At 40.3% G+C, this 11,410-nt stretch overlaps 1 protein-coding gene and 2 non-coding genes across 3 annotated transcripts; 1 reads left to right on the top strand and 2 right to left on the bottom strand.

The window, feature by feature from the left end:
* Positions 1-756: 756 nt before the first annotated feature.
* On the bottom strand, positions 757-3,660 carry fgl1 (fibrinogen-like 1). Its single transcript, XM_076739122.1, has 7 exons — positions 3,595-3,660; positions 2,653-2,821; positions 2,357-2,516; positions 2,135-2,232; positions 1,586-1,674; positions 1,069-1,256; positions 757-955 (listed from the first exon to the last, which is right to left on the bottom strand). Exons 1-7 carry the CDS (start codon positions 3,658-3,660, stop codon positions 757-759), a joined length of 969 nt encoding a protein of 322 aa, XP_076595237.1.
* Positions 3,661-6,151: 2,491 nt separating this feature from the next.
* Positions 6,152-6,234, top strand: trnal-cag (transfer RNA leucine (anticodon CAG)). Its single transcript has one exon. It is a non-coding gene; the product is annotated as a tRNA-Leu (tRNA).
* A 481-nt stretch (positions 6,235-6,715) lies between these two features.
* On the bottom strand, positions 6,716-6,798 carry trnal-cag (transfer RNA leucine (anticodon CAG)). The gene has a single exon. It is a non-coding gene; the product is annotated as a tRNA-Leu (tRNA).
* Positions 6,799-11,410: the final 4,612 nt, after the last annotated feature.

Here is an 11,410-nt window from a genome sequence, read left to right as displayed (position 1 = left end):
CAATATGAAATAATGGAAAAGACAAAGGACATTTTTTCCTTGTTTTATTTCATGAATTGTGATTATAATGTAAAGACTGAGCTGCAGGTGAGAATTTGTGAGATTGAATACAGAGTATACCAAAACTCTCAATGAAATCCTTTATATCAGTGTTTTTCTTTAAATTCCAAGTCACCTCAACAAAAAACTCCAATTTATCTTTATCTTCATTAAATTTGAGAAATCCAGCTGCTGCTTTTATTATATAAAAGGTCAAGATCTCGTTACAACCAGTTTCCATGACATGATAATGGTTCCTTTCAACGCCTTCAGTCCAATGTTCTTGTCTGTGTCTGCAAACACACTGATATCAGATTTCCCTTTTCTCCACCAAACCAGACAGCTGGGTGAGCGACTTCCCCTTGCAACATTCATGTCTCTATAATAGGCAGTAAGTTTCACAAGTCCTGTTACAAGCATGATTCCATATAAGCTTCAAAAGTCTTTAAGGATTGCACTATGCTGTGAAAGTGTACAGATTTATTTAAGACCACTTCAACCACTTGATGAATCTTTCAGTCATCCTGGCTATATTTTCTCTACTTAGTGCTTGCTAGTCCACATTGGATTTGAGAAGATTACAAGATGAGATTTATGTTTGTGTTTTGGAATTGGAAATATGACTTGACACCATATAATAAATGTTTGCCAAGCCGTTTCTCCCCAAATAATCAGTCCAAGAACACTGGATATCTGCCCATGCTCCCGATATCTCATCTAGGAAAGAAGTGTGCGGTGAACAGCATTGGGGTCATCAAAAGGGTCAATTTTGAAGTCAATGGGCCGGAGCTTCATGATGCTGGTCTTCATGGAGTACCACCAACCTCTCCATGTGTACCAAACTATGCCATCATCTGTCAATGCACTATAGTGCCCATTGGGGTAGTACATGCCGTTGAGATGGGCTGAGTGACACCTGGAATGGATAGAATTGAGAATTTGAATGATTTGTTTACTGTCATGAATGACTGTGAGCATCTTGCTCCATGTTTGCATCTATGTGCATCTTCTTATCACAAAACGCCGTACTTGTTGAACCACCAGCCTCCTTTGTCTTCCTGGGCGCAGTTTCCGTTGTAGTTATCGTTATCCTGGTCGTAGGTGCTGAATTTGATACCCTGGTGACTTGCCCACTCTGACACACCAGCCTGATAACTTCCAGAGAGAGCATCTCCAGCTGTGCCTACGTAGGTCCCAAAGGTAAGCTGGTAGTGATTCTGCAGAGATAAATGTGAGGAGAGCTGGTCAGTCTGCATGATCTTAAAAATGAAAGGAATAGGTTGACATTTTGGAAAATATATGTATTTACTTTCTTTTGCAGTGTTAGATTAAAAAAAAAAAAGTCAATACCATGGAAGACTGGACTGTCCAGGAAATAGTGTTAGCTGTTAACTCGCACTAAAATTAGACTAAACTAGATGCACGAAGTAGAGATGATATATACACAGGACTGAAGGTCACTTTCCTCAGCATTATTAAAAAATGGTGTATTTTTGATATCAAGTGTAAAATGAAATGTGTGTGAGTGGTCAGTTAGGATCAACACCTTTTCGTCGTCCACTTTGAAGTTCTTGTACTCTGCATAGCGTTGATTACCATCAAAGTCTTCCAGGTTAATCCTCAGGGAATAGTTCCCTGGAACAAACAAAAAACTATCAGCAGGAGAATAAGTGTTTGCAAACAGTTGACTATTAACACATTCTGCAGACCTGGACTCATGTTTCTGGCCACATTATGAATAATAAGTCCAATATTCACTCGTGTCCAAGTTCTGTTTTTGGTCTCTTCCAACTCATGCTGTACCACGTTCATCAGCCAGTCGCTAACTTTGTCTGCTGTTTGGTGGTGAGCAGGGGTTCAACAGCTGTTTATTGCTAAAAAAAAAAACTTCCTGCTGTCGCTGGAAATGAGGTTGATGATAATAGTAGTGAGAGTGAAACATTAAAGTTACGAGCCAGAAAACAAAAAAAACAGTTGGGTGATACTTATCTCTGTCTGTCACTCTGAGTACAACCCTTTACATTACACACAGCCATTTGATTAGTGCATCTTCAATGACAAAATTTAGTAAATGGTTTTTAGAAGCAGTATTGACCTTGTGCGGTGATGTAATGCAGGTTGTCATTTCCAAGCCAAAACTCTCCTAATTCTGCATCCATGTCTCCAAAACCATCTTTATACTCTGCCCACGACCTGAAAGAAAGAACATAGACAGATAGATAGATAGATAGATAGATAGATAGATAGATAGATAGACACGATGTGGTGCTTTTCATATGATTTCATCACTTTGCATTAATATCTGTCACTGACACACCTGTTAAACTTCTCCATTCCATTGATCCGTCTCTGAATGACGATCCAACCACCTCCATCACTCATGTCACAGTAGACTCTGACTGGAGAAGGGCTGCCGTGGGGTTTGATTTTGTAGAATCCGCTGGATTTGGAGCCAGAGCTGTAGAGCTGGGAGCAGTCTGACACACACACAAATACACACTCTGAATGTTTTACATTATCTGATTCCTGTTCCTGCAATATGAGATGTGGAACAAGATATTTTAAGCTTAGTTTTCAAGCGTTGTTCTCCAGTCCTGAGGCTGTGGCCCTGACCTCTGTGCTGGGTGTCCTGGCTCTGGTCAGATACTGCTTTGTCCTTGTTGCCAGGTTGGTTCAGCAGTTGTAATCTGTGTAGCAGGAGTTCTTGTTTCTGAAGCTGGTCTTTCAGGAGCTTCTCCTGCTCCCGCAGATGACTCACCTCCTCACGGCACCTGTCTGACGCCTACACATATTTGGATTGCTATATTTGTGAGGATTATCACTTACATTCATTCCCTAACTCTGAGAAAAAAACTATACAGAGTTAAACATATGCATTAAAGACAAACAGTCTGTGGAGAACTACAGTATTTCTTATACGTGTTAATGAATGATCTTTAGAGAGCAGGCAGGCTGAGACAAATACCTTTGGACAGAGCCAGGCTACCTGGTTCTCTCAGCTTCCAGTTGTTAACCCCAGCTAACCAGCTGCTGGCTCTAGCTTCATATTAAGTATACAAATATGAGAGTAGTAATCTTGTCCTCAAATTCCCAACAACATTTTAATCTTTTCATTACAATGTGCTGTTCACAGGGACAGAAATACAAGAACACCCTGACTAACAAATCACACCTACCATTGTCGGGATGTGGTTAACTCTCCCGACTGCGGTTAAAACAGGTGGTGAGTGTTTAAATAGAAACTGTGCTTGAGCCTTAGTGTGAAATTGGAATGAGTCCTGCGAATGAAAAAACTTTATTCATGAAGTAAATTCATACATCTCTCAGCCAAAGCTTTTTAATAGCACTCCCTGCCAAATTCATCAACACTATACACAAATGCTGATAGTCAACAACAGTGACAGCCACATGAAGATGGTGAATAATCACATTTGCAAATGTAAAAAATACACACATGCACAATGAAGCATGTGAAGTCACGATATGTGGCTTAGAAGTGAAATATTTCTGAATTTAGTGTGAAGCAGCAAAGCACTCTGGCTGATTAGTACTTACACAGAGAGATTTAGAACAAGCTGTGATGGCCATCAGTCCTGTGAACAGCAACAGCTGGCCGTCCATCTTCTTCGTGTTTTGTTAATGCAAAATTAAAAGGTCAGTAGTTAGGAAAGGAGGACACTTGTACTTCTCAAGGTTAAGTTGAATGTGTTTGGTTTACTTAGAGAGCATGTTAGGTATTTGAAATGTTCCCCACCCCTGGATCCAGAGAAAGCTGGCGGAATACCTGATTCTCCACAGTCATAAAATATATAAAATATGCAGGGAGTGTCTGACAGATGCAAGAATATCTTTTTAAGTATTATGTAATAGAATATAATAAATAAGAATAAAGGATCCAGGCATGGCATTGATTTATTAACAGAAGGTATGAAAAACTGTAAACATATTCTTCCATAAACATGCATTTGATCAGAGGAAACGATGCCAACAGAGCATCAGAAAGTGTTGCTCAACATCCCCAAATCTCTCTCCTTCTGCCCATGATCTGCCATCTGTTTCGCCTTCTCTTCCCTCTCATCTCTCTGTTGTTCTCCACTCACCACCTCTTTGATTTTCCCATTCTGTCATGGCCACTTATCCGGCTAATATTCTCTGAGAGCGTCATGAGCAGTGTTCTGCCATTTCCAATCAATGTTGTGAGCAGCTAAGTGCCCCTGAAGGACGAGGGCGAGCAGAGAGAGGCATTTTGTTTCAAAGGATCACAAAGGAGCGTGACTGAATAATGTGGCTGTGGGTGATTTCAAATGATGTGATGAGAGATATGAGGTCTGCCTGAGGAAAGGAGAGAAGGTTTTAATAGCCATAGCACATGGACACAGTTCAGACAGTGAAGCTGCACTCACAGCAGGTGAGCATTTTGGGAAGGAAGCTTATTGTCTTTTTTTGGCAACTGTTAGATGAGAAGATCGATACCACTCTCATGTCTGTACTGTTAATATGTAGCTACTGCAAGTAGCCTGTTAGCTTCGCTTAGAGTTCATTGTTGGGGATGTCTAACACCACATCTAACACCAAGAGTCTTGGTATCATCTTTGATCAGTATGTGACTTTTGATCAATATCTTAATAAGCTTGTTCAGTTAGTTCAGATTGCAGCTGTCAGGCTGTTAGCTAGAACTAGCTGATGGTCCCACATTACTCCTGTTCTTGCCTCCCTCCACTGGCTTCCTGTAAAATTCAGAATAAACCGCAAGATCCTGTTGATTACTTATAAGACTCTGTCCCAAATGACATTTCTGATCTCCTCATTCTGTATTCCACTTCTGGATGGCTCTGATCCTCTAATCTCCACCTTTTCTCCATCCGCCCTGCTTCAACTGCAAAAACAAAAGGTGATCGTGCCTTTGCTGTCTTAGCCCCAGCCCTCTGGAATCTTCCTCTCCCATCTATCACATTTGCTGAATCTTTGGACTGTTTCAAGCAGCTACCAAACAGGCATTTTTATTGGCTAGCCTTTTATAGATCTCCATTCTGTGTTTTGGTTTGTTTTTGTCTGCTCTGTTTCTCATTGTGCTGTTCTATATTGCAAGATATTTTACCTTATATGTCTATTCATTTCTAACTTTTTGCGTGTGAAGCACTTTGGAATTGTGTGTTCTAAATAAAGCTTTATTTAGTTACTTAGTAAGACAGTTTATGTCGGTTTTTCGTCTTCATTTTTGCATCTTGCCAATGAGATCAGAGATAGATGAGTCTCGGATCAGAGGAAAGAGAAAGGAACTCCTGAACCTCCTCAATGACTCATATTGCCTCTTGTGAAATGAAAATGTCACCGCAGCAGATGGTTTCCTTCAAAGCACAGAAAGATGACCACAGTTCAGTTTTCATTTCCTCTAACACTATAATCCAATAGAAGGCTGTGTGATGGTCCTCAAGTGCCCAGGCATCATTGGATGTTCAGAGATCTGTCATGTAGCTCTACTGGACATCTTTGTAAGAAATTGCAAGATTATTTTTAAATGAAAAATATTTTGGCATTTGGTTCTTGTTTCAACTCAAGTGGTCTGTCTCTTCTTTTCTTCTTCTCTTCTTTCAAGATGAGAAATATCTGTAAAAGAAAAAAACTCCATATTTTGAGTAATTTAGGTTTTTGGGCAACACACCACAAAGCTTTTCAATCATGTTTTATCATCTAAGAAATATTTTACAATCCATTTTATCTGTTAAGCTCACAGAGATCATTTTATACGCCTTCATCTCATCACAGCCTATTTAGTTGCTTGCTATTGATCAACTCTGTGCAGACCTCAGCTGCCAGACTTCATTTTTGCTGATCTGTCTTTTTAACCTTTTTAACCATTTTCAGCACTGTATAGATGTAACACTGTACACACCTTATTGTTCTTTTGTTTGGATATTATTCACTTTTATGGAACTGATCTATTAACAAGCAGCGCATATTAGTACAGTCTAGAAATGTCTATGCATCGAGCATTTGAGTAATACATATATTTTCCTGTGTATTTGTCCCAAGTAAATAAACATTAGTGTACATTAAATATAGATATACTTTAGTAAACTCCGAGAATGAATACATTTTTGACACAATAGCAGTCAGGATGGCCGAGCGGTCTAAGGCGCTGCGTTCAGGTCGCAGTCTCCCCTGGAGGCGTGGGTTCGAATCCCACTTCTGACATGTAACCTTTTCAGTGGAGATGTGATTCTGTGATGACTCCTGTTAGAATATACCTGTCATCAAGTCAGCTTACCTCACATATAACCACAACACTACGTAAAAGACACATCTGTCGGGATTCTCCCTATGTATCATGCAAAATAGCAAGCCTGGGTTAAAACATCTTTGTGTTTTTACAATTAGAATGTTTAGTTTTTACCTCTTAACACAATAAAGTCATCAAACCTTGTAAAATGTATGTATTCAGCTTAAGATTCACGAAGCAGACCGGACAGTGAAAAGACTTCCACTTGCACACTAGTCACTACTGCCCTCTAGCGGATTTTCTTAGTACAAATTTCTGTAAACATGCCAACCAAAGCAGACAGATAAGGAATGTGGCTTAAACGCAGTTTTGTGGTTATGTATGAAAGTCCATCACTTCGTGTCAGGTAAACAGAGGAGTTCCCATTACAGGTGTTGCTCCACCGAAAACGTTTCATGTCAGAAGTGGGATTCGAACCCACGCCTCCAGAGGAGACTGCGACCTGAACGCAGCGCCTTAGACCGCTCGGCCATCCTGACTTGCCTTATTCGTTAATTTATCCATTTTCGGATTTTAGAACTGACTTAATATTGTTTTTGGATACAGCATATGTGCTCTTTTGGGAACTGAGTCAAAAAATACGGACAAAAATTGGAAAATATTGTGACCACAGGTGATCGCTCACAAACTTGAAATAGCTCCTTAAAGCTGCGTTCACGGACAGGACTAACGGTAAGGGGAAGCAGACCTTATATAAAAAGTTATTTCCATCAGTGATTCTAGAGTCGATACTGACAAAATCAGGTGAAGGTAGTTAGTTTGTTTGGTCCATAGTAATGTGTCAATCTGTCTGTGTCAACAGTGGTAAATAACTAATGTCATCTTATTAAAAAAGAAATCCAAACTTTAATTGTGAAAAGTAATTTGTGGTTATTTAGGTTTCAAGAAATGCAATAGTCCAGAAAAATATATCATATATCAATATAAAATGAAAGGAATGAAATCCAGAGTACAGGCCGCCTCTTCTTGATACTGGAGGCTGAATATGTGGTAGATTGCAAACACAGCAGCAAGTCCCATCAAAGAAATTGGAGTGATGACCTCAGATATGACACCACACTCATCCAGGGTCCATTAGTGACTTGACCCTTTCCACCTGACACTTCAAATGATCGCAGCATCAGAAGGCATCTGACCTTGTGTAAACTCAAAGAATGATGTTGAGCAATGAAATGCATATCAAGCAGTATCAAATGAGAGTAAAAGCCCTTCAAGTTCTCACATCTTGTACTGCAGAAGTCAGCATGGCTGATTAATTCAACTATACTACTCAAACTAGGCCTCCCTCCACCTTATGTCTATAAGTGTGACCCTGCAAAGTTGAAAAGAAGAGACACACAGACACAAGGTGTGTGTTAGCTCCCAATCATTCATATTGATCCAGAGTGAAGCTCATGGTTGTGATCAGGAAACTCGTTTCATGTTGTATCAGTGTGGTTGGAAAGCTCCAAATGATGATATCATATTTTAACTTGTTCAATGTTACGGCCCCTTAGCTCGTGATGGAAAAGGGAACGAAACATAAAACCAGATGTACTTGGTGAAATAAAGTTATTTATTAACCAAAGGTCGATTAATTGTCCAAGAGTACAAAGGAGAGCAAAACTTACAGGAGGAGACAGGGCCGACGGGTGCTGCTCAACACAAAGAAATAAATATAACAAAAAGAGGACTCCCTAAAATCGAGCCAACCACTATAAGGATAAAACAAACCAGAGGAAATAAAACCAAACTCTATACGGGCGTAAAACGTAAATACAAGAGAGTCAGCACCCCTGTGCCTAGTGTAACCTAATACAATGAGTTTTCTCCTACCAGGAGTGCACAACGGGATCAGTATTGAACCTCTCCTGGCCCGGCTCCTCTCAACATAACTAAAGTGCCTCGTCTTAAACAAAACTCTCTCAATATAGACTTAGAGGCACATGTGGCAAGCCCTGCGTCTTGGTGACAGCCGCCCCGTCTGGTGCGCTCGGCGAGCTCTAAAACTGGTCAGCAGGAGCTGGTGATGACGCCGGCCACGCCTCCCCTCCACAGGAGCCAACCACGAGTCGGAGGCGACACACTGCAATCAGCATAAAGGGAACTACAAGACGAAAGGTTTACACACACACGGGAGGGAACGGCGGTGGCCGTAACATGTAGTGCCCACAGCTCAGATGGTCAATGGTCACGCTAGGGAGCACCAACCCTAACTTGTAGCGTACCAGAATGACGGGGAGACGGGGAGGTTTCTTATTTCTTTAGCTTTATACATGCATGAATTGTCAATTTATTTATTTGTTTGTATAGGAGCACATCTGGAAAGTGTGCAACAATGCAGTCAGAGCCTGAGAACATATGCTGCCAGGATGTGCCACAGGTCACATTGTCTTTACCTACACTTATGATCACAGTGGATGATTGCAGATAAGATGCCACTGCAGATACTCACCTTATGTTATGAATAAAAGGTTACAACACGGCTGCAGCAGCTGGACGAAAGGCCTCCATGCATGATCGACCATCCAGGTTTAGAACCTGTTTGCCTAAATGTGTTCTCGCTGCAGAACGCATACAATATTTACAGGGCTGATTACAGCTATGGGGGACAGAGCAGTGAGTTTTATCTATAATAACCTATTTAACTTCACTGTTCATGGACCATAATAAACTAAATATAGTCAGCAAATGCCACAAATTCAGATCATATTTTTTCTTGAATATATAGCCAAGTTTGTTGTTGTTGTTGTTGTTGTTGTTTTGGTTTATTTATTGTGTTGAAAGTACCGAGCTGTGGTACTTTGTGTCATATACAGTGTTTATTTTTGAGTGAAAAAAAAGAAGTTAATACTTACGAATGTGGCCTCAGTCTTCACTGGTTTGGCTCTGCACACCCTTCATCGACTTTGGAAAACTCAGTTTGAAGAGGATCCTCTGATGATGTGGTGGCTTGTCCTCTATCAGCATTCTTGTTGTAATGCAGCGCAAAGGTGAAACGCCACTAAAGACGTAAAGTGTCCCAAAGCGTTTATGCTTAATTTAATAGCTAATGTCACACCATTTCCACTATTAGCCGACTCACCTCCCCCCGACAGCAGACAAGCCATTTCTTCCGGTGTTTTTCGCTCAATTTCTTGCATTTTTCACCCTGTACTGAATAAAAGCTCTTTGTGATTTCTTTGATCGATCTGAGCAACCACAAACGACGCAACACACAGGCATTCTCCATGTGTGTTGTAGTGTTTCCCATGCAGAAATTCACTTCCAGCCCTCCATCTGCAGTTCATTCTTTTGTTGAAAAGAGTGACGTGACGTCATCTGCAAACAGGAGTTCTTCTGCCCCTTAGTGACCAGAAATCAATGAATGCAGCTTTAACCCATTCATTTCACTTCCTGAGGCAAACACAACTAAACACAGTGGATGTACAGTGTGTTATCGATGTGTCTTTTTCACATTTACTATGTCATGATATTTTTGATAGAACATTAAATATGTCATGAGATAACACATTATAGGACACTTTGCCATGATGTATTATAGCTCAACTGCAATGCAACGTCCAGTAAAGCGCTGTGCTGGCCATACGTGCAAGTGCCCACTCCTGGTAATAACTTTGTCATTTTAACACCATTTGTTTCCTTGTAGTTGTGAAACATAAATACCTACTGCTGTCCTGTGCAGTCTTTCTGCCATCTAATAAGCATTTAAATACATTTATCAGTTCCTTACACTGGAATTTGGTGTCATTTTGTTTATGTGAACTCTTTTATGTGTCACCGGCTTTAAGTTACATTGAGATTTGAACTCAAATCACTAGATTCAAAGTCCAGAGAGTAAACTGCTACACAACTATATTAAGTATAATGATATCACCATGCATGTTATACAGACCATATGACAGAACTAGTATAAAACCAGAGATACACTCGTTTATTTTATGAAAAAGGTAAATGGAACTAGTTACTTGACATTTTCTGAGTGTGTAGCATGGAGGGGGCTACAGTTGCATTTCATTGTGCAAGAAAAAATCTTTAATATGTTCATCTGATGCTAAATTTCTCAAAGACAGTGTCAAAAAAATTCTATTCTACTTCACCTTACTGCTATCATATAACTTTAAATAAGATGTGTCATGAACCTTTTTTACTTGTCATATGCAGTGAGTGTGGATATCCTGATGACTGGTTTTACAGAACACATATCCTGGTAGAAATGTACAGTATGGAATCAGTTTATTTTTCATATGACTACAATGCAAACACACACTGTAACTTGTCCTGTTAAACTTAGTTTATGAGACAAAATGCAGTACTTTACAATGACACACAATGCCACAGTGTAACTAGGAAACATGACAAATGTAGCTGTAACTCTGATCATTTTCAGGACAGTAAACTGACATCTGGAGCCGCTCGTCCTCACTGAAAATGGACAGAGACAGACAAGATGCAATAACAGTTACTAACCTCATCGACCCAACAAACAGTATTCATCAATATATGAACTCTGATAACAGCATGACATAAATGTATATTGACCTTTTTAAATGAGTGGTTTCACAGTGCATGCTGGATCATTCTGCTCTCCACTTGGCTGGACTCCTCTTCTCTGAAGGACAAATGACAGATAAGAGTGAATAACAGTTACTAATTTCATCAAAACTGTGTCAAAAGAAGAACTGTTGATCAATATAAAAATTCTGGCAATATATATTTACCATTTTTGAGAAGAGGGTTCACAGTGCATGCTCAAACGTTTCTTTGGTGGAGACTGGCTGCTGCTGTCTTCCTCTGCATCCCTCCTCTTCCCCTGTCCTGGAGTCACTGCATACCTTGCAGACTGTCTGTCAAACTGACAGAGGACTGACATGAGAAGGTGACCATCTGTACTGTAGTCGGTCACTCTCCAGCGGTTGGTCAGCTCTGTGCTTTCAGTGCGGTACACAGTGGAGATGACTCTGGTGAAGTTAGTGTCTTCAAACTCCATCTTGAAGACCTTGTTTCTGGGGTCGGATTTCAGGCCTCCCAGTTCTGTCTTCTCAGGAAGAACTGGGGTCAACAGTTGGAGAAGAAGAGCTGGAGGCTGCAGGAGGAACCATCACACCTGTC

This window comes from Chaetodon auriga, chromosome 9 (genome assembly GCF_051107435.1).
Source record: "Chaetodon auriga isolate fChaAug3 chromosome 9, fChaAug3.hap1, whole genome shotgun sequence".
Lineage (NCBI taxonomy): Eukaryota > Metazoa > Chordata > Actinopteri > Chaetodontiformes > Chaetodontidae > Chaetodon > Chaetodon auriga.
This window is presented reverse-complemented; position numbering and strand designations above follow the sequence as displayed.